Raw genomic sequence first — 23,865 nt, 5'->3', positions numbered from 1 at the left:
ATCATGGATTGTATCTGGTGGACTTCACTCAGTGGTAATTGTGTAGGATACCTGAAGTAGAGTTCAAAAGTCTCCACTGTTCTTAGTTCACAAGTTCCTGAGAAGCTGCATTTCTCAACCGAAGGGCTGGAAAAGAAAGGTTTGGATTGTTTTTTGGGAGGAGGAAGGTTACCAGTTTATGAATATTTTTTTGAAAAAGATTCAAGACTCCAAAACTGGATGTTTAAGGCAGAACATCGGTAATGCTTTGGTTATTTGTTTGGCATTGATTTTTTTTTTTTTTTTTTTTAAATAGAAAGTATTTCCACTTTCTATTTAACTCTTGTTATGCTGAACTTACCAAAATTTTACATTTTACATACAGATACTATGGATAACCTTCACTTGAGTATTATAGCTGTGGTCCTTTTCTTTAATCTTCCTGGATCAGTGGGAACCAAGTCATAGCAGGTTGTTCTTCATATGCATCACCATTCGGAGTGCCGACGGGATGGGGAGTTCTTACTGAACTGTTCTTTTACCAGAATGTCATTATTACAGAAGATATATCACAAACAGCAATAATGGCTGATTTTAGCTACAATAATATTAAAACTTTTCTGTGCACTGGTGGAAAAAATGAAGAATGGATGCTAAAACACCTGAACCTCAGTAACAACCTGATTTCTGAGCTCTCCTTAACTCCTAAATTTACCCATTTTAGAAATTCTAGGCCTCGGTGGTAATGCCATCCACACCCTCACACTGGACACACCTACACCTGCATGTGGGTCTAAAAAGTATGGAAAAGTCAACCATCTTCTGCCTGCTTTGAAAGTATTATCAGTTGAAAGAAATAAACTTAACATGATTCCAAGAGGTAAGCATTTCAAAGTCCATTTCAAGGGACCTCACTCCCAAGGGGTAAGTTGGTTTTGGATATGATTCACTACATCCTTGTGAACTCCGAATGTGACTGTCTCATTTAGTTAAGGTAAGGGAAAGTTTCGCCTGCATGCAGAGACTGAAGCAAAGAGGTTGTTTCAGATAGGTTGGGTGGGGTTTTTTGCACAGTCTTAGCAATCACCATGCCTTAACATCAGTCAAGTATCACCAAATATATCCTCTGAGAGCTCGAGCAGTATCTGCTTGCTGTATAGAAAGGGAAGTAAGGATCTTTGGCAAAACACCAGCCTCCACCACCCAGTCATGAACCTTAACATCAAGAAAATTACAGTTAATGAGTTTCATACTACTCTTCAAGCAGAAAGTCAATACTCTTGAATAAAACTTGCTCTGATTTTAGTATTTCACAAAGACAGGAAAATGTATTTTGTTCAGTCAAAACAATTTTGCTCCGTGCCATCTGACACCCAAAGTGACACATATTAACGAGAGGGCTGTAGAGTTTTGACAGACTTTTAGAAAAACGTTTGCTAGTCGCTGAACTACGCTAGGCATCATAGCCTTTACGACAGCCTCTGTCCTCATAAACAGATGACTCATATTGTCCTAACAGTGCCTAAAGGAAGCAGAAGCTGCAGTAACAGCAACACTATCCTATATATTTTTTGCTGACTTTAATTGATCTCTGGTAACATCATCAGATTCATTAGCTCGAGGTTTTGTAAAAATACTAAGCCTGGGGCAGGCTTATCTCACAAAGGCAGACAAAGGGGATAATTTTGCACCTACACAAGGTCCTTGACATTCTATTTTTCTCCTTTCTTGAAACTAAGTAATTGTCTGGCATGCAGGAAACCATTTTGCCTAATTACTTTGTAGTGTCTGTAAGGTTCCCATAAAGACAGTATAGAAAAGCTTACATTATAAAATTGATACAGATTTGATCTGTTTTGATCGATAATGCCACAGTGGGTCAGACATAGAAAAGGGTTGATCTAAGAGACTCAATTTTAGATGTTAAAAGTCAAATTGCTATGCATTGTACCACCATACTTCAAGTTATACTTAAATCCCCTATTAATTTACGTACACGTTCATAAGTTTATTTTCCTCCTCCAAAATACTTCACTAAGACTCTAGTTTTAAAGCTCTGGTAAGAAAACATGAACTGAAGCTCTAAGGCAGAGGGGTTTGGCCACAGAGAATCCCTTCTCACAGCCACCACTCCAGGTATCAGGCTGCTGCCCACTGCTGCTATACCACTCTGTATTTTGGCCACAAATTTAGCTTCATGCAGGTGCAAGAAGGATTTATGCACTGCCAGAACTTCTGCACACCGTTCCTATCAGCTACCTCCAGTTTTACAGCAGGCATGAATCATTTCCTCCACTTTTCACGAAACCCAAAGATTAATTACTCAGCAAACAGAATGGCAAACTGGAATAAGAGATTTCCAGTGAACGAGATGACAAGAGCAAAATTTTTAAGAACTAGTAGCTTCTGAACAATGCTCTATCATCAAAAGTCACTTCAGAGTGCCATTCGGGCGTTACCCAGTGTGGAGACGCTGAGTGTCCAAGTGCCTGCCTTCCCGCTGGATTGCAGGCTGGAGCTCTGGGGGCTGCCTGCACAGCACCTGAGAAAAATGAGGTATCTCCAGTATTCAAAAGGGCTACTTATGCGAGACAGATGCTGTCGTAACTAGGATATGCTGAGGAAAATACCATCATGCTCGGTAACTGACAGGCAGGCAGGAATAAGCAACACCATGGTTTTGTTTCCAGTCAGGTTTACATCCTGTGAATACGGTTCAAACGATTCCACATATGAAAAACACCTGTGAACGTGCAGATGGCAATGACTAGGAGATACTGTACCACCTTTTGCACATCCATCTTTTACGTACAATTAACACATCTGGATTTTATAAACTGAGTATATTCCACCCTTTTCATACACCTCCTTCCCCAGCCCCAGTTCTCCAGAGAAGCGTGCTCAAAGCACAGAGATCACAGTTTTGTGATTTTTTTTTTTTTTTAATTAATTTTGACAGGACAATGGATCGTTACTGCTGTTATGGAGATGTGAGGTTTTAAAACATGCATCAATTGTGAATGTATTAACGTGCTTGCTGTTGATGCTATGCAACTTTTAGAATGGGCAACCACTGAATAGGAAAGACACAGTAACTCAAAGCCTGCAGCCCCTCATTGCAATAGACAGGAATGGCAGCAATTTTGTTGCAAAGAACGTTAAAAAGCCACTTGACACAACTGGGAAAACAAGAACCTGAAATGTAAAATAGTTTTGTCCTTCCTAGGACTAGGCCTGCTGCAATCTTTACAAACTGTCCATATGTCATCCAATGACATATGGCAGATTGATGTGAATGATTTTCAAATCTGTTCACAGCTGAAGGACATTGACTTGCAAAACAAGGTAACTAAAATTCATCCGGATGCCTTCAGGGATCTCAACAAACTACAGGTTGTAAAGCAGTATTACAACTATTTCAGTGTTTTGTGTTAATCACCATTAAATATATTAATTATCAACTATTCAGCATGATTACATTGGCCTTCGATTATTATGTTAGTATACAATTATAAAAACAAAAGCAAATGGTGAAAGTAATTATGTTTATATATTTGTGTTTCATTTATATGAAAGCCCACCACACTTGTAAATACACAAAGTAAAACTATAAATTTACCATTTATGTATGTCCCAAACCAATCCATAATTGACTTACACACACACATCCTTTTCTACCCACATCCCTTCCACAGCAAGAGCCCTGCAGCTTCCCACTCACACAGAGGTAGTTTACAACGGGAGAATTCTATATACATCACAATTTAAAATTCTCATTAAAATTCAAAAGCTTAGAACAGTATTATTGAAATCTTAACCAGGTGTACTGTTTCCATAACCACAAAAGTGCTTGTATACTAAAATGAATGATATTGTTGATACTGCAGTTAGGATTCTATTGTAAGGCTTGTCAAATTCATTCTGGATTATTTCCAAATAGGTCATGGACCTCCGTGGAAATGCTCTGACAACCCCTCTACCACAGATAGTAATCAGTTTGAACTTCTTTCAACTTGAAGTGGATTTGTCATACAATGCCTGGATATTTAACTGCAGACTAAATGCTTTCAAACAGTCATTTAGTTTCCTTTTTGACTCCTCAAAGAAAGAATAGAGTATTTCATACAATGAATCTGCCAACAGCACACAGAAACCTCTGCTGTATCTGTCAGGTTTCCATTTAAACTGCAGCAACCATGTTTTGCTCAAAAGGGCTGTAATCCCAGCAGGGAAGACATCAGTGCTAAACTGTAACTTGGACAACACAAGGGGTATGTAAAACAGGGACTCCATCCATACGTTGCTAAAATCCAGATGCGTGCAAGAATGATCAAAGAAATCCAGTTTAAAAAGTGTATTTCAAAAGACACTGTTTGAAAATAACTGAACAACAATTTAACATGCAAATTATTTCATTGGAAAGTAGTATATTAGAACATTTGAAAGTCAGGTTTCCCAAAAAAGGAGTCTTCATCTCCTTCCTTACGTTAAAGTAGTAAGTGATGCCAAATTATACACAAATAAATTGCAAATCTCAGTTAATTTTCAAAAGTAAGCAAAGGACCAAATAGCGGGGTGGCAGTTCTGGGACATGTAGGAAACCGAGAAGGATACAATAGTGCTTCTAGTATTTAGTTACAGCAAAATGAAATGGAAGTTTATTTGCAAGGGAAAGGATTTATATTTCTTCTAAAAAAAGTACAGCTACTGTAGCATACAGTTCACTTAGGAAATGAATCCAGCATTTACAATAGAGCACTTGAAGTACGAGTGACAAAATATGCAGAGCGAAGACTTCCCATGCAGAAGGAAAACTAAGACCAGACTTAAAGGTTTATTAAGGCAAAAAGTTTTAACTCTAATGGACGAATACCACTTTGAGTGGATAAGGCTTTCCCCTTGGAACACTTTATCCCCAAATGAAAATATGTAGGATCTATCAGAAAGGCCACCTGCTTTGTCTATTAATAAGTCATAGAAACTGATTATGGAATTAAAATCAACACGCTGGATCGCACCAAAACTCAACTGGGAACGCAAGCAGATCCAAAGGCGAAGATCTACATACAACCTTGAAACGGATTGCAAAAGCCAACAACCAGCCATGGCCTACGCTAGTGGAAGTTTGGAACAATTGCTTGGTAGGTACAGTCCTCCGTTTTCAAACCTTTTTGCTGCACTCAAAGCAGTACCTGTAAGAAAATCGTAGTGGTTGACAAGCTGACAGTTAACCTAGTGACATCTCCTCTCACAGCTGCACACAGTGACCATGGTCATGCTGGAGAATGGCTGGCTAAAAATACGGATCTTCCATGAGGCAGATCAGCAGGTGGTTCTAGTACGACCCAGAACAGAGATAGTTTCAGTCACCTCCTCCCTCACCCACACCATTTTTCCCATAAAGTCTGCTATTAAGACCCCGTACGTACTATGTTTTAAATGGGGGGTGGAAATATATGATGGTTTAACAGATACTTGGTACCATGTAAAATGACTGTGGATGGATTAAAAAAAAATATTTTATAATAAAAAGTTAAAATTATCAAAGATAGGTCAGAGTATGTTTTTACAGAAATAACTTGGCCCTGCAAACCAAGCATCCTATACTTTTAAGAAAGATTTAGTTTGTATTTTCTTTTGTTTCAGGTAATGGAGTCACTTGGTAGGCACCTAAAGGCAGAATTTCAAAAGGTAATAGCATTCCTTGCATGACGCTGGATAAAATGAATAATTTAGTGATACACAATGCTGAGAAAACTGCTGAAGGGTTATATTTGTGTATTTTTAATACAGCAAAGAAATATCTCATCTACAATACAAAGGTGAAAGAAAGGGTTTCAACATTGTTGGTTAGAAAAGCCCGGGACACCAACACTGTTTCCAGACAAGGAAGAACAGAGCAAGACCTTGCACTGGCTGCCTGCCTCTCGGTGCTCAAAAGCTTTGTGCTTTTTGTCTGGGTGCTTTTGCTAGACCCTACCTTGTGAGCCTGTGAAAATTCATGTGCAGGAGCAACGATTCAGGGGTTCAGAACACACTTATTCTAATCAAGCTTTTTCAGGTGAAACATTGTGCAGAGCATGCTCTGCAAGCAAACCAACAAATGCGCAGCACGATTTGTTCATTTGTGATGAGAATTCTTCAAGAAACACACGTATTTTTCCTGGGGAAACTTCTACTTTGCATGAAAATGTCATCGGTAGCAGTGTACACGCACAAAATACTGAAGAAGAGTACCAGAAACAAAGCAATAATGGGATCAATGTGAATAAAATAACCCAGTGTTTTCGACATCAAAACTAGTACCAGCAGTGATGAAAATATAGATGTTGATGATAACAGACTATTTTCTGTAAGGGTAAATTACAAGAACAGCAATGAAGTAACACCAAGAAAATTAATGACTAATGACATTTCATTATGGAAAGATTCAAAATATGCAAATAATGAAGACTCAGAGAAGAGCAGGTTCCCTCCCATATCCAGGAGATTGAATGCTAGCAGTTGCACCACACCGACTCTTCAGATTTGGATTTATCCTTCATGGGGGAAACTGGCTTTCCATTTTTCACAATACAAACACATACAGTTGCACAAGATTGTAGGAACAGTGACATAAACAACTCTGGCCTGCTCCAGTCTGAAATCACAAAGGCTACACCAGATTTATCTGAAAGAAGAAGGTATCGTTTAACATAATGAACCCATGAGCCCTACAAAATATATGCCTGGAAGGCGAAGCTGTGATGAACAACTGGGTCTAAACGGCAACATAAATATAACCAGCCATGTGGGAAATTATATTTTACCCTGTAGCTGCAAGAGAGATACAAACATGGAGAATTTAAGTGTCTACCAAACAACTCTCCTCCTACAAAGTACGACTGTAAAATGGAACGTACAAATGAAAAAAATGCTTCAGCAGATATATTTAGTGATAGCTCTTCAGATGAAGGGACTCCATTCACAATGAGCAACTGTAGTTCTTTAGCAGACTCTGAACTGGAACACCCTGAAGTTAGCAACAACCTGCTGTTCTGTCAACCTTCACTAGAGGAAGCCAATATGAACAGTGGAACTGGGAAGTTCTCAACACTGCCAGAGCCCCCAAAAACTGCTGCTGAACTTCAGCATACTGGGAAAAATGGGGATGAGAACAGCATGTATTTCGAAACCACTATTAAGCTTGCAACAGCATCACCTTACGTTGATACATGTAGTGACCACATAAGCATGTCAGTCACAATTAGTTCTTCAAGTCAAGAAGTTTCTGATAAGTTTCATCATTTTACTAATGCAGAGTCAACAGTACAAAGCCCTATCTCTGATTCTCTCCCCAAAGTACAGATTTTGGTAACACGTTACTTTCGTTACATTTTCCCGTGCATGACACAGCCACAGAGAACACTCCTGAAGAGGCTGAAAGGAATCACCGTGAAGGGGGCACTACATTAAGAAGAAACACAAGTACATCTGAGGACAAACATTTTACTTTTGCTCCTAATGATACCGGTTTGAGTGAAATTGTTAAAAACACATCACTACTGCATTCCAGCAATGAGTCACATCTCCAATCTCTGCCTGAACACACAGCTGAAAAACATTTTACAGTCATTACAGAGAAGGACGACTCGCTACCACAGGGGAAACAGGTGAACACAACTAAGGCTTGTGCAGATAAAATGGAAAGAGGTTTTAACGAGAAAAGCTGTGATAAATACAGGGAATTATAGGATACCAGCAACTGTAGTTTGCCCGAAGAAACCCAGTCTTGCAATCTGACAGCAGATTTGCTGCATCTTCACTCTCCTGGGAAAACACAATCAGCCTTCAACACAGAAGATCATTTCCAACTGGATCAGAGAGACAAGGATGCATATTCCTTCTCAGTCCCACAAGGATTTTTCAATGAAAGCACACAATGCAGTTCATGTTCATTCCCACTAAAAATTACAGAAAATACAATGTCCAAAAGCACAGATTCCAGCAAGATGGAGGATGACACTACTTTGACAGGACTGGAGAACAGTTCTCCAGCTGTCAGTCTCCAAAATTCAAGTGAAAAACTCGATCCAAAAGGTCAGACCAATTTAAGACAGGACCAGTTTTTTGTTAAAAAGAAAAGAGCATTTGATGGATTTGCTAATGTTTTGCAAAGCAGGAGGACAAACTTCAACAGCTGAGATGCAGAACTCCCAGAGAATTTTTGTCATCCAGTAAGATGCAAAAATGATTGTCTTAAAATGAAGTATCTAGCTTTTAATAACTGTTAAATACCATGGGATGCGGTTTTTTGTGTCCCCATCCCCCGTCCCCCATCCCCCAATACAACTTTCTATCTGCCATTAACTTCAGAAATCCAAGTTATGGAACTAGACTTAACCATGAGAGGTTAAAGCCTGGATCCATCCCATTTAAAAAACACCGTCATTCCAAAGGGTAATTCAGGCCAGAAGCCATGGACTTTTGTTTAAAGGGTACTTTTTAAAAAAACCAAGAATAATTTCTATGAAAAACAGCTCTAGGATACTCAAATGAGTAAACTACTCAGTAGTTCTAACTGATAATAAAGCTTTTGCTGAGTTACTTTCTCATTATTATTGGTACCAAGATATTAGATTTCCTTAGAATTTGCCTCTGATATGTGCCGTTCTGTTTCTCTTTGTCTAAAATAAATGTAACTGAAATTATCATTACATTATTTATTATTATTGTGTTTTCCTGTGGGACTCACCCTTCACAGTGAAATTATACGTATTACTGTCTTCTGCTTTTTGAACCAAATTTTTAGATTAAGTGTCTCTGAATTCCCACAGTTTTGCAAAGATAGGTCAAGTCCAAGCAGTATTCAATTACATTTTAAAAAATTACTTTTTAACTTGGCAAGACATAGAATGAAACCCTTCTTTCTCAAAGAAACTGAATAGACCTCAAGCCTTGCAGAAAAGTCAGTCATGGAGATCTAGCTACTGATGGGACACCGCCTGTAGTTTGTAGATGTGATGACACAGGCAGGGTAATTAAAAAAAAAAAAAATAATCTGCTATTGCTAAACTCTAATTCTCTATAAAAAAGGATCCTATACCCACTTCAAAATTTTACTGAGAGGCAAATCAAGAGCAGCTCAAAACTGTGTGTTAAAATAACACTAGCTTGATATACAGCAACCTTTTCTAAGCCAAAAGATAACAAATTAAGGTAAAATTTTCTCTGAACAGGGCCCAAGGCCCTTTTCACATACACAGTATCATCAATGTAGTCCTTGAAAGGGAAAGTCATTACAAAGGTGAACAAGCCTGTGTTCCCAGAAAACGTAGGAGGCTGGGCAGCAACTCTGGGAAAACTCTTACCAAGACACAATTAATTCACTAAAAACTCTGAACAGAAGGAACACATTTCAATTCCACCAGATGAGGAGCAAGTCCAACGGCACAGTACATCTTTGAAACTGCCTTTAAAGAGAAAGCTAGAAAAGAACAAAGAGATGCTGACAGAAGCTAATAATTTGTTAGCTTTGCATATTTGGAACTAAAGAAAAAGAAAATCAAGTACTGCAAAAAAATTTAACAGGCAAGTAAGGAGACCAGTACAGATATTATTTGATCTTTGGAAAAATATTTTCTTTAGCACCTCGAGTTTCTGTTAAATAATTGTTCTACATATCTAACATCACAATTATCAATTATGTATTTTCTAAGCCAAGCCACCTACATTCAGATCTCCTGCTGGCTTCTTTGGGGACTTTTTCTAGTTTATTTTCTCAAAACCTCTAACATAACTAACTCAGAAGAGATTATATGGCAGTTTCAGGCAGGTGTTGCACGGATTTGATTTAGGGCACCACAGTATCTGCAAGTAATTGCAGTCAATAACATCTGTAATCAAATTACAAGCAATGAATCTACTGTTCTTGCTTTTCGATTAGTTCTTAGAAGATTTCTATTATTTTTGCACCAGTAATCAGTGATATCTAAATTGATAACTAAGAAAATTTTTTAAGAGCGGGTACTGGCTTAATTTCTTCGGTAGGAGTCAGCTCAGGAACCAAGGATGAAATCACCTTCTAAAGAAACTGATAATTTGCCATCAAATTATTCATGAGTTTAAGGGTCTGATTTTGTTTTCTGTTTTTCAAACACAAGAAAAAGCTTTACACATTTAACTGTCCAGAATTGTTCATACAGTCTGACTAGACAAGTAGTAAATGACAAAACACTCAAATCTGCAAAAATCATAGCATTCCCAGAAGTGTTAAAAATACAGTAACTCTAAAATAAGGTATGTTTCCCAATACAACTCATTACTTGATTACACAAATGTCTGTAAATGTTACATCCTGTTCTACTGCAATTTTTCTCTCCTAATCCCCACACAATCTCAATATTCACGTAATGCCCTGGCTTCTATTGAATTTAAGGCTGCTCTTCTCAGAGAACAGTATGTGACACAAAACACAACTGTGTTTTTAGAGTCTGTCTAGGACTGGGTAATCAGAGCACGATTCCTCATAGGAACAGCTATATAGCCACTAGGAGCAGAAAACAGAACAGTATTTCCTCACCACCAGTGCTCTCCTTAGAGCCCATAACCAACTTTCAGTAAAGCTCATTATACACAGAAGTTACTTGCAGCCAAAGCAACTTTACAACCGGAATACATAAAACTTCAGATCCCTCTTTATGGTATGTGAATCTTCACACACTGTGTTGACAGACCTCTCCAAAGCCTGTCGCCTTTCGGCTGTACTAGCTGCTAACAAGTTAAGAAATGCAACTACATAAGCAAGCCAATTTCGTGGATCATGGGGGGAAAGCAAAAAAGCAAAAAACCCTGAGCGGTTCTATTGATGTCTCATACACAGCAATGTTTTGTCATTTGCTTCTGCTACGGTTCAGCATACTTTCAAAATATATATTGGCAAATAATTTTCTCATCTTTATACTGATCACAGGAAGGCTGCGGTGGTGGCAGACAGTACACTACTTGTGAGAAGCTGCAAGTTTTCTAAGCCTCTCTTCATGCCATAAAGTTACAGAAAAAGGTTATCTGCTGTTCTCATCACAAAAAAAATATCGGCTCCTTCATCACAGGATTTTTTAACGTGACAAAGTATTTCATTTACTGTCAGAATATTGTTGATGTTCTGCCTCAAACTTACCTTGAGATTTCTGCCTGATCTTGCACCTTTCCTTTCCTACTGATCTCTCCAGACACTCTTATTACCTGTTCATTCAAACCCAAACACTCAGCTGCTTCTCCTTCATATTAGTTCCTCACTTCATTAGAAATTGGTCTTAAACCCTTTTATATTTTCTGTGGCTTCCAAGCAGTACTCTTCATACTTGGCTCCTCTCCGTCCATCCTATTTTGCCATGTGTTCTCTATACAATAGCTACACAGTCCCCTACTCACTGACTCCCTCCAAGATTTTACCCCCTCACTTTTCTTTACCTTTCGGCAACTATCAATCTACTATATCTTGTTCACACTGAAAATGCCAATAGTTTAGCTGGTTTGGTCACCAAGAATAGTCTAGAACACCTACACTAGTACAAAACCAGTTGCTGTTATGGGGTATAAGTATACATCATACAGACACTGCCTTCCTTTTTTTTCCCTGCATAGAAGTTACAGAGAGACGTAACTGCAACTGCTCCTGCCCTAGGGATGTTGAAACTTCTTTAGCTTCATCAGTAACTTCAGGTAGCAAAACTAATGTTCAGCTAAGACTTACGTTACTATCACAGTTGATAGTGGGTAAACAGACTACTCAAGAAAAAAGGTGGCTAAGCATATGTTGTATGAATTCGTAAATGAAGCATGAGGAAGCAGCCAAGACGATGCTGGTACTAGTGGAGGAAACCCTTCTCACAGGGCAATGGCACCCTGAACCCCAAGGTTGACAGGACACAGTATCCCTCATACAGTGAATCAGCACATGAAAAAATACTGAAGTCTTAAGAGTAGATTGAGAACTTCAGATATTGTAATCAGAATGAGACAAAGCTCTCATTTTCAAACACGTATTTATGATACTTGTGTAATTACCAAGTTGTTTGCTGCAGGTACAAAGCATTTCAGTCTTTCCAGAGCACGCTGATAAGTGGCCTGGAAAACCACCCTTGAATGTAAAGACAAGACATTCACATTTAACCTACATAAAATTAACATCGGAAAATATTTGGGTATTAATATTGAAGATTTCATGGTACGGAATCTGATAAATACAAGCAGCAGGCTACATTCTGAAAACTGGTGAAGGCAATCCCAGCCTTCACCACCAGTATGAAAGTAATGAAGAGCTGCTTCTCTAGAAAGGGGCTCTACATCACAATATTCTAATTGTAATATATATTCAATTTAAAATATTATTTTAAGCCAAGAACCTCAGGACTAGTAGCTCAAATCGTGGCTCCTTCAATGACTACATTTGTGAAAGTATTATGGACATTTAGGCTGTAGTCTTCATGTCATTGCTAGCAGCTTTTCTACTGCTCTGCTTAGGTACTATCACTTTTGCTTTAAAAAGATCAATGCAACAGCTCATGACAAGTCAAATAAATAAAATCTCTTCTAAAAAGTAAGAAAAACACAAGCATTTAAGGTCATGAACAGACCCTCAACTCAAAATATCACCCCATTTAAATACTACTAAGACCACCCTTCTCTTCCAGCATTACATTTGAGTAACTTAGAGAACTGCCTTTAGCATATGCCTTTAGAAAGCACAGAATCACAGACTAGCTGAAGTTGGAAGGGACCTCTGGAGTTTAGCTAGTCCAATCCCTCTTCTCAAACAGGGTCACCTACAGCCAGTTGCCCAGGCCATGTCCAGATGGCTTTTGGGTATCTCCAAGGACGGAGACTCCACAACCTCCTTGGGCAACCTGTGCCAGTGCTCAGTCACCCTCACAGCCAAAAAGTGTTTCCTGACGTTTCAAACTGAGCCTTCGGTGTTTCCGTTTGTGTCCATTACTGTCTGGTTCCATCACTGGGCTCTGCTGAAAAAGTCTGGCTCTATCTTCTTTACAGCCTCCTTTCAGATATTTACATACATTAGCAAGATCCCACCCCCCCACCCCCACCCCCGGCATCTTCTCTTCTGGAGGCTAAACAGTCCCAGCTCTTTCAGCGTTTCCTCATAGGAGAGAAGCTCCAGCCCCTTCATCATCTTCGTGGCCCTTTGCTGGACTCTCTCCAAGGTGTCAGTGTCTCTCTGGTATTGCAGAGCCCAGAAGACGACGCAGTACTTCATGTGTGGCCTCACCAGTGCTGAGCAAGGGGAAGTATCATCTCCCTCAGCCTGCTGGCAATACTTTCTCTAATGCAGCCCAGGATACCATTTGCCATCATTGTGGCACGGGCACATTGCTGGCTCATCTTCCAACTTGGTGTCCATCAGGAACCCAGTCCCTTTTCTGCCCCAGCATATGTTGGTACATAGGGTTGCTCCTCCCCAGGCACAGGCCTTTGCACTTCTCCTTGTTAAAATTTGCGAAGTTCCTCTCAGCCCATTTCTCCAGCTTGTTGAGGTCCCTCTGGACAGCAGCATGACCCTCTGGTGTATGAGCCACTCCTTCCAGTTTGGGGTCATCAGATAACTTGCTGAGAGTGCATTCTAGCCCCTCATCCAGGTCATAAATGAAAAAGCAGGACTGGATCCCTGCATTGACCCCTGGGGTACAGCACTTGTTACTTGCCTCAAACTAGACTTAGCACTGCTGACCACCGCCTTCTGGGCCCTGCCATTCAGCCAGTTTTCAGTCTGCTTCACTGTCTGTTCATCCAGCCTATACATCAACAGCTTTGCTACGAGGACCTCAAGGGCCAAAAAGTGTGGGCTGAGATGAGTGGGACATTCCCGCTCAAATGGACTCTTCTCATTGAAAACATTTGTATTACAATACTGTTTTACATCTACACACTCCATTTGAAACATACCTTTTTCCAACCAAGTTTTAAATACTGATTTACCTTACTATTAGAAATAAGGATGACAAGATTGTACATAAAGTTCTCTGCTACTAAATGATAAAGGTTGCCAGCTGACATGGTGTGAGTTCAGATGAGAATTTCTGAAGTATGAGCCACAGAAAAATCTGAAGTCAGTTGCTGAAACCAACACAAATACTGTTTATTTGTGGGATGCCATTTTACATCAACACCAGCAAAAGACCTAAAAATTAAACAGATGAATTCATGTTAGGTGGCATAACAGTACTTTTGTCAGGTCGTGAGTCACAGGAGTTTAGCACACCTTATTTATGTAATATCCAAATTACTAAGACATAGAGCATTCACAGTTATAAGTTAACTGCTGTTCCTGCAACAGCAGTGTCAGTAGGTACTATTTTGTGACAATGTATGTACACACACGGGGTGGGGGGATGGGAATTTAAAAAATAAAAACAAAGTATAAAGCCAGGTTTTGGTCTCAGTTACAGACAACAAACCAAATAGTTTGGCTAGACTCTAAAGACTTCCACAGCAATATGAAAGGACAAAATGTAAGGCCTAGAAAGAGGTATTTTAGCAGTTATAATTAAAACCAGGGCACAAGCTAACTTTTAAAGCTGTCTATATGAATTCCAAGAGTATTAAACAATTTGTTAGACTTGTGACCAAGGGTCAACAGAAATCTGGAAAAACCTTAACACAACTGATGTCCATTTCTTGCCCTTCAAGAAAGCTGGGAACATTAATCAAGTACTAATGAGCTGTAACAAGCTTTGCTCGTGTGAGCATATTTGTGATTAAACGTAAGTCACATATTTGTGGGGAAATGGAAGAAGCCTCCAGTCCTCTACAAATGTTAGAAACTGCTACACAAAGGTAACCCAAATATTTATTGTACCTGAAAGAAAACCTTGAACAGGTTAACTGAAAACTCATGAAGTGTTACTCATATCCTATGATACGGTAACTCAAAGAACATAAAGTATTCCCGTAATTTCCATCCTCTTCAGCTTGCTTTCCTTGAAAAGGTGAAAAAACAACAGTAACGCAGAATTATAGTGGTGTTTTAAGCACTTAATATTATTTTGCTGTAGAATGAAATTTAATTTGTGGAATGTTTTGGTTACTAATATTCATAGAATCACAGAATCATTTAGGATAGAAAAAGACCTTCAAGATCATCAAGTCCAAAGAGCTCCAATGTTTGTCATCTATCAACTTAGAAAGTGTCCACTGCTATAGTATCTGGACACTGTTTTCCTTCCACTAACTGGCTTTCCACTTTACATCTCCCAAATACCAAGCATGAATTGCACACAGATCATCAAGTTCCTGCCGTAAGGACAGCAATAGTACACCAGAAAGATTAATGTAAGACCTGTGACGCTTCTTCCACAGTGACCTCTCAGTGTCTTGTCCAAGAAGTCAGCAGTATTCCATGTATTACTTTTCAAAACGAAAAACAAAACAAAGCCCTACATCAACTATATGATGCATAACAAACAAAAAAGCAAACACCAAACTTGTACTAAATACAACGCAAGCTGAGTAGCTTAGTAAAGTTTCCACAATTAATTAAAAATTAGAGGTAATTTCTCCACAATACAAGAAATGGCAACATTAGGATCCTCTGCTTTATCAGCACATACAGCAAAAACAGAAGGATGGATAGCACAGGGAAGCTTATCAAGCCATACAGGTCCATCTCAGTCCGTTCGTTCTCTATAAATGTCAGTAAAGTTGTCTACTAGCTGTAATTGAATTTGTGGTTTATTTTATGAAGATAAATGTTTACAAACCAGCTAAAGACTACAGATTCACCGTGCCTGCAAGTGGAAGAAAAAAAAAAAAAAAAAAAAAGGCAGCACCTCATTCACTTCCAAACATTCTTCCTGTCCATCACTCCTGATTACTTTTACCCAGAGAAAAAGTTTGTTTACTTATGCAGTGTGAGTACTTTCTGAGGTCCTTTTCCTCTTCTTTCTTTGTTTTTAGTTAAATTCTGTATTCTGCTAAACGTTAGCAAAACTTGGAAAAAGAGTACCTGGTTGAGCTGAACAGATTTCTGTTGACCCTGTTTTATGAAAGTTATAATAGTAATAGATTAAAAGTGTCTTTGGCTCTTGCTTCCATTATTGGAAGTCAAATTATTTGTGATATACAAAACCTTTTATGCAAACCTTGTATTTGTTGCAGGATTCATGCCAATTTGTGCTAAACAGTTTTCTGGAGTCATTAACTACCTTAACATTTCAGAACAACTACAGTGTATCACTTAAAATGTTACCAACCACAATTTAGCCTATTGTTAAAAGTTCTATTGCTTCTAAATTCATCCTTCTAAGAACTACATCAGCAGCTCCACTGATACTTCCTTATGGTTATACTATGGTAATATACACATTTACATCAAAAATCTTAATAAAACGCATGTGTTTTAGTAAGAGGCTTATTGTAAACATTAAATACCACACTCCACTGAATTAATTTCTTGTGCAAACTGGCATCAAACATGGAATTAACGTTATGCATATTAGTACATAACAAAGCAATGACTATGTATGCCTTACCACTATTAGCCTGAAAGAGTGCTGTTTACTGTCATGGAAATCTGAACATGACTACTTCACAGGGAAAGGTAGTATTTTATTCTTAGCATCATGAACTTTTAGGTTTTGTATATGCATACATATTGTATATTTATGTATATACAAACACACAGAAACACACACACACATTTTTTGTCTTTGGCAGCTGAGTTTGACAAACAAAACCCAACAACAACCAGATCTGAACACAACTGACCACCTGCAGCACCACAACTACAACCTCCAGGCCCAGGGCAGCAAATTAATGTGCTTTTGCTAAACTAGGCTTAATCCTGAAAGTAGTCAAGTTAATGACAGTTGTTCCTGACTTCAGTGATGGCAGAATAGGACCTTCAATACAGCTGAAATTTTCACATTCAACCTAAAATGCTTCCCACCCCTTCCCCTGGATTGCATTCTACAGAAATAACAAAACCGCTAATACCTTGTAAAGTACTTCTACAGAAAAGTAATGTTACTCATTCCAAAACATCCACTGGCCCTTTTTTGTTAAATGCTCCGTGAATCAATATGGAACATTTTAATAAATCCTTAGGGATCAAAGCTTAGGGATCAAAGTTTAATAGCACCGGATACTTTGAGGACCTATTTGTAAAAATCAACACTAACATTACTTAATAAAGAAGGGTAAGGCAAAGACAACGTGACAATTACAGAACATAAACATAATTCCATTCACTCATTTTCCCCAAAATAATCACTAGAACTGTCCTATACAGATAAAGAAATGAGTGAAATAGGCAGTGGTCCCTACTAAAAAGTACTGTCATCTAATGCTGGTGTTTAACATGCCCATTGCCTGCAATGGACATTCTGCTAGGAAATTCCAATCCTAGCATGAAAGAAAAAGTAATGTTTTGGCTACTGGATATCATATTTTTAATTACTTAGAAACACAAAATTAAAGACCTTGGGAAAGACTAATGTTACAAACAAAAACCCCTCAAACCTCTGTTATCTATATGCTAGGGGTGAGCAGGTTTTATTCCCCAAACCACTACTTGTAGCTAGAACTTTCAATTTTGCTAGATCGCAACATAGACCAAACACTCTCGGTAGACAAAAAATTAAAAGGAGTATGCCAAAGGCAATTTACGAAAGTCTAAAACCCATTTTTAAAAGGTACTTTAATTTGTTCATTTGTACCTGTAATGACTACTGCAGTTTGAACATTAAAAAGTCAATACTTTTTTCTTCAAATGGAAATCATCTGTGGCATGTACAACTATTACAGTGTTTTAATATTTATATGTGTGTGTATATATATATTTTTTTTTTTAAGACACCGATGTTTCATTCCTATTAAGCAATAGGTCAGGTTTGGCGAATTCCAGTGAAGAAAGTCACAGCGTGTCTTCTCCCCTCAGAAACTGGCATCTCAAATAGTAACATTAAAATTGACAATAGTTCTTTACATAACTATGTCCAAGCAGTCTGTTCATTTCATTTTCTGAAATGCTACATTTGAGACCAAAAGAAAAACAAAATAACCTAAGTTTCAGCAAACATGTAAGTGATGACTAGAAATATGCCACAAAATTATTTTTACAATACATTTCTGCAGAAATTATCCCTAGGTGAAGCTTTTTTTTTTATACACATATACAAAATTTAGACAGCAATATACACATAATCACAGTGAAGACGCTGGCAAGTTCACCAATTTGTAGTGTAAATACAAAATGCAAAGCAGCCTTCAAAGAGAACAATGCTACACAGCAAGCATAAGCTAGCTTGTTAAATAGCAAACATCAAAAGTTCCCTGCAAAAGGGATGCAGTGCAAGAAAAGCAGCATGCACTTTGATACAAATAGCAGTTTATGGCTAATGGTTGACATAACTGTGGTAACAGTGACTCTTGAGTGGCTGTGCATAGTTAAACTTCTATGTCATCTGTTTTCCTTTATACCATTCCACAAACTCATCCAACAACACTGGCCCTGTAGAGAGATCAAATAACTGTATTTTACAAAATTTTGTAAAAGGACACTGAATGATTTATCTAAGAGAAATAAATTATTTTAGAACACCAACATATGGTAGTACTTACAGGCTCCATCCTCATCATAGTTACTGAGGTCAAGGTTAATTGTTCTGCTGAATTCAAGAACGTTACACCATTGGTCCTTATTGATAACTTTGTATTTTGATTGCTGCTTAAGGCAAGAAACAGAAGTTACTAAAATATACTTTCAACTCCCTCAAGTTCAGATTTGCTTCCAGAAAATTTAAGCCTTGTGATGAGTTATTTCAATCTGTATACCATCTAAAACTAAACAGGATTAAAGAAACTACTAAGTAGTCAAACCAGTATTGAATAATCCACGTTTCTGATTAAGACATCTTTTAGTGGACAAACATACAGCAGTAAAATCAAAGTCCAAAAGCAAATCAAAGACATTCTATACTTTGTCCTGCATTAAATAAACCTTAACAGCATAGGGACTTGGGGAAAAGGAAAAAAGGAAAGATAACCAGCTACAAGTACTGCTTTGGAGGTTAGTATATTCTAAATTAGAACAAAAATTTCTTTGCTATTCAAACTTCACTGTTTCAAACTTCATACCTCTAGAAACTGGTGAAATACTGGAAAAAGGGACCATGTCTTTCCTAAAAGAAGGCCCAACATACACTTGGCAGTATTGATATCTAGGCTGCGCTGGTCCTTTTCCTGCATAAAAAAGGAAAAGATCAAAAAGGAAAGAAGAGCATGAGTTCAGGGTTTTTCACTTCCCCCACTGCCTGTACTACAGTTCACCCACAAATAAAATAAATTAAAAAAATAATTAATAGCAGTGTCTAACAGTGGTTTTTAGTAAAACAACTTCCTAGTAAAATTTTCACCTGCAGAGCTGACGGTTTGCTATAAAGAGATACTGCTTTTCGTAAACTTTCCAAAAAAGCTGTCACCACTATCGCAGATGAGGCATACCCTCCTGTTTGTGGGTTCAGACCTTTCTAGAAAGCAATGGCTATTAGACCCATACCCATGTTCACATATATGCCTCTGCTTAGCCAGAGAACTCTTAAAATAGTATCACTGCACATATTTCCTGTGGTATTATTACAACTACACAAACTGTCAGTAGCTATCAGGTAACACTAACTATGCAAGAATGAGCCAAGGAGGTTCTTTGTTCTGTTATTCTACTGATTACATGAAATTCAGATTAAAATTAATTATCAAATGAACAGGGGGAGCATAATACACTAGCACATGGAGACCCCTCTCAGAACTGTCACAGTTTTATTTCAACATAGTAGTAGTATATTAAGGCTTAGGGGGCGATTTTTTTGTTTCTGCTAAGAAAAAGCAGCAGTACCCAGCAGATTCACTACATCTAATCAGTGGGAAAGTTAATATATTTGGTAACACAACTTCTGCACATCTCAAAAGTAACGTGTGTACATGTTAAATTCCTTTCTGTTAAGTAGATTATCCATTTACATTTGTTGTCTTGAAAGTAAACAAATTTTGGTGACAGATGGGACATAAAACCCTACTCTTTTATGCCTTGGTTACAGCATTAAGCTACAAATTCAGATGATAACAAAATCAAAACAAAATTTCCATATTAGCTACTATAGACATTGAACTCTCTGTATATGTACTCATGATTGCAGACTGCAAAATCTAAATTAAGAACAGGGATATAGGGATATCCAGGATAGAGGGAGTACCTAATAGAACAGTGCAAGACAGCTACCCAAGACAAAGGGAGTTGAGTCCTACACCTCACCTGTACAAGTGCAGTTGTGTGTATTATAGAATACACACCTTTATTACAAAAAAATCCCAAACTCAAAACATAACTGAATTGTCTTTCATCATGTAGGAAGGATTTGGTATAGCAAGATCCCAGCTCTCCGACAACTGAATACCTTAGCCACAAGGTTATCCTCTCTTCTTGAAACCCATTTCATACAATACACCTCAATTCTAAAATTGTGTAGACAGAATTTAACGTAGATTTGTTTTGGAAGGGAAATAGAGAGGCCAGCAACTCTGAAAACATCAGCAGCTGTTTTACAGTCTGGTCACTAAACCCAAGAGGGACTTCCCCCAATCTCATCTAGAGGAAAAAAGCAAATTCCAGGATGAAGAAAGCTTTTCAATCAGTAATAAAGCTGAAAAACAAACCTGCAAAGGCTTTTTTGTATCCATATGATACAATTCTTTCACTTATTTCAAACATCAAGTAATTCTAAAAACTAAACCTCTTTCAAAGGCCTATTTACACTTCTGCCACAAACACCTTTAAGCAAAAATTATACTGCTGTGAGCATACCTTTTATTTTCCATACTGTTTATACTCTGAATTCTTCCCACACACTCAGGTGTTAATGAAATCAAGCTCTGTTGCCTTTACTTTGGACATGCTATTTTTACATGCCTTACATTGTTAAGTTTCTACATTCTCCCTCTCAAAATACTGCTCAGACAAAATTGTTCAGATAAGCCCTTTATACCCGCCTCCAACTGCCTAATGGAACATCTGCCACGACAGACATTCCACTTTCATTCTTAACATACATTCCAGATACTTACATTCTCTTTCTTGGATACAGTGGAAAGAACATTGAAAAACTCTGATAAATTTCAGTATTCATTTTATATTGATGACAGACACTCTGAGATTTTGCACACACACACACACCCCTCCCAATATTTTCAATAAAAGACCTATTTAAGCCATGAAATACATGCATCTGTGTGTTCCCAGACTTGGCAATGAATGTCAAAGAGGGAGTAAGAAAGGTATTTGTGCTTAATACCAACATACGGTGTTTTAAATTATTTCCTCAAATCCATGCCGACTTAATTCATGCATAATGGTTATTTTCATTGACTAAATACTGAATCTCAACAGAAGCTTTCAAAAATTCTCTCTTAAAACCTGAGAAGTTTAGACAAGTACTTCTGCCATGGAGCACCTCCCTGAAATTATTACCCTTAGGATGGAAATTATACGATCTTCTGAATCAAAAAACCAAAACCGTTCCCATCAGCTTTTTTTCTATCAGTCATTTCAATTATTCTGATTAAAATTATGTAGAGATTCATCTGCTGCATCTAGATAAATGTATCGGCCTTTGTCAACATTCATTTCTATTCTTACTGGGTGCCATTCTCCAATAGACTTCCCCTGGCTCCACAGTACTAAAAGTTCAATAATTCTATTAATGTAATACTGTTTTTACAATTCCCCTGTTGATATGCTTTTGACTTGCAGTTCTACAATCTGGGGTTTCTTGTCACAAATTATGTCACAGCATCTGTATCTCAGTATTTTTCCAAGACCATATTTGTCACATCAGCTCATTACCTCTCGAAAAAACTCCACCCATTATGCTCTTAAGTTTCTGCACTTACTTTTGACAGGCTGTCAGCTGGCACTGATTTGCTATCTATTCCTAATATTTCATCAGTATTTTGAACTTCTTTGGCAACGTTAGTTATTTCTAGCCTTTACATCTTACATTGAGCAAAACTTGCAGAATAAATCTTCACACACCAAAGAAGGAATTAAGATGTTGATATGGCTTTTTGTTCTCTCATACTAACTAATACCATGCATTCTGTCATATTCAGCTGTAGGTTTCCTTGCTTAAAAGTGAACTACTGTAAATCTCTGCATGATGACATGCAGAAAGCACTGATGTACCACAAATCTGAATACTTATGACAGACTTAACGATCAGAACTGCTATCAGTTCAACTTCTTGTTATTTTTCTCACGTTACTTCTTTTTCCTGCAAGTTTTCTTGGTGCTTTTGATTATCCTTCATTGAAACCTGAGCTTCAGTTTTGCCTGTGATCATTTTTATGTTGCATCTTCTGTAGATTTCATCACATTAGCAAGACCAATGTTCAAATTCCATATCAATTCAGAAAATTATAGTTCTTTTATTGCTCCCTTTAAGTAGGAATAGTCTTATGCATATTATGGATTCCAATACAGGTACAATTTTATCAATACATATTTTACAGTAGGAAGACTGATATTGGGATATTGTTTAATAAATACTAAGAACATCATTAATGAGCTTCCAACACTCTTCTGAACTGGTATTTGTATTATTTCATATCCAGCTTTTATCATGTTAGTTATTTTTACCGCCTTCAGAAACACCTGAAGTGCCTTCCTGTTTTAAATACGTATATGCTCACAAAATCCAATCAGTAAGAAGAAAACCCAGGGTAATTATAAAGCCAGTGGAAGTGGCAAAGCTCCAATATGGCTTACATGATTTCCTTGAAGTCACATAATAGCTTGAAGCTATGAAGGTAACAAAAACACATCAAAACACTAAGCCACTGAGCATCAAGAATCCTATATACATTCCTGTTCCGTTTCTGGCATTTTGCATCTACTTTTCTAGAACATTAACGTTCTATTTGTTGAAAACAAGATTGATGGTATCTTAAGAGAAACAGAAGTATGCAGTATTTCAATTATTACTTATGAAAGTTAACTTTTCATTTCAGATTCTGGTCTTCCACAGTACTTACCCGTGCAAAGTCAAATGCATATCTATAAATAAGTTTAAAATTGGTAGGCTCATTTAATAAAGATCTCAAGTAATCCAGAGAATTTCTCAATTTTTCTGTAGTATCACACCTACAAGAAAAACACAAAGCAAATTCAGAGTCTGCATTCTTATATAGATATCCAATGTTTTAGAAAAGAATCTCTAACATGTACCTCCATTAACCTATCCAAAATACATCGCTCTGTACAAAGGCATGTTTATGAGTTTGTCTGCATAAAATGCCTTGATTAAACCCACACTGTGAAATGGATCTAGACAAAATAGCAAAGCCTTACATTGGTACTCTGATAAAAATTTGTTTCGCTTTGTAGAAAATGCACTCTCCAACAGATTAAACCAAGAGCTTGTCTATACATGACAAACAACCAGTAAACCACAGCACTGAAACAATACTTTCTATAGTTTTGCTGGAACTATAAAACTTCCTACACAATTTCAGCCATTCTGTTCTGGAAGATAAGTCAAAACATAGTTCTTTCTCCAACTCTCTATGAAACACAATTATTCAAGTACCTTCATGTTAATTATGACATGAAGATAAGCTCTCAACTGGAGAAAGCAACTCTTAGGAAGAACATGACAACGCAGAGTCACAGAAAAGCTTTGTATTATTTAGCATTTTAAACTACATATGTTCTAACAACATACCAGTATCTCACAGATAGGTCCAATCCAGTGACAAAGACAGGTGTCCTTGAGGACAGAAACAATGTCGAATCTCCCAGCATATCTGTTTTCTTGAGACTGCAGACATTCTAATCCAACT

General features: G+C 37.6%; 2 protein-coding genes across 13 annotated transcripts in view; one reads left to right on the top strand and one right to left on the bottom strand.

The window, feature by feature from the left end:
• The first annotated feature begins 23 nt into the window (after positions 1–23).
• LRRC66 (leucine rich repeat containing 66) lies at positions 24–13,984 on the top strand. Its single transcript, XM_055794219.1, is given in 13 exon segments — positions 24–526; positions 529–685; positions 687–859; positions 3,206–3,372; positions 3,920–4,250; positions 5,626–5,913; positions 5,916–5,992; positions 5,995–6,264; positions 6,266–6,488; positions 6,491–6,657; positions 6,659–6,836; positions 6,839–7,214; positions 7,322–13,984. Coding segments are annotated over 13 exon segments (3,447 nt in total). The 5' UTR covers positions 24–327; the 3' UTR covers positions 8,163–13,984.
• A 3,668-nt stretch (positions 13,985–17,652) lies between these two features.
• DCUN1D4 (defective in cullin neddylation 1 domain containing 4) overlaps positions 17,653–23,865 on the bottom strand; it is a 38,741-nt gene continuing 32,528 nt past the window's right edge. For all 12 annotated transcript variants that reach the window (XM_055798098.1, XM_055798099.1, XM_055798107.1 and 9 more), the window contains 4 exons: positions 23,059–23,167; positions 19,111–19,215; positions 18,595–18,697; positions 17,653–18,484 (listed from right to left, as the gene is read on the bottom strand). In XM_055798098.1, coding sequence (XP_055654073.1) covers positions 18,429–18,484; positions 18,595–18,697; positions 19,111–19,215; positions 23,059–23,167 — 373 coding nt within the window. In that variant the 3' untranslated portion in view covers positions 17,653–18,428. The remainder of the gene's footprint in view (positions 18,485–18,594; positions 18,698–19,110; positions 19,216–23,058; positions 23,168–23,865) is intronic.

The sequence above is a fragment of the Falco peregrinus genome, chromosome 2 (genome assembly GCF_023634155.1).
Source record: "Falco peregrinus isolate bFalPer1 chromosome 2, bFalPer1.pri, whole genome shotgun sequence".
In the NCBI taxonomy this organism is placed as follows: domain Eukaryota; kingdom Metazoa; phylum Chordata; class Aves; order Falconiformes; family Falconidae; genus Falco; species Falco peregrinus.
The sequence above is the reverse complement of the archived record's forward strand: the minus strand, read 5'-3'. Positions and strand labels throughout refer to the sequence as shown.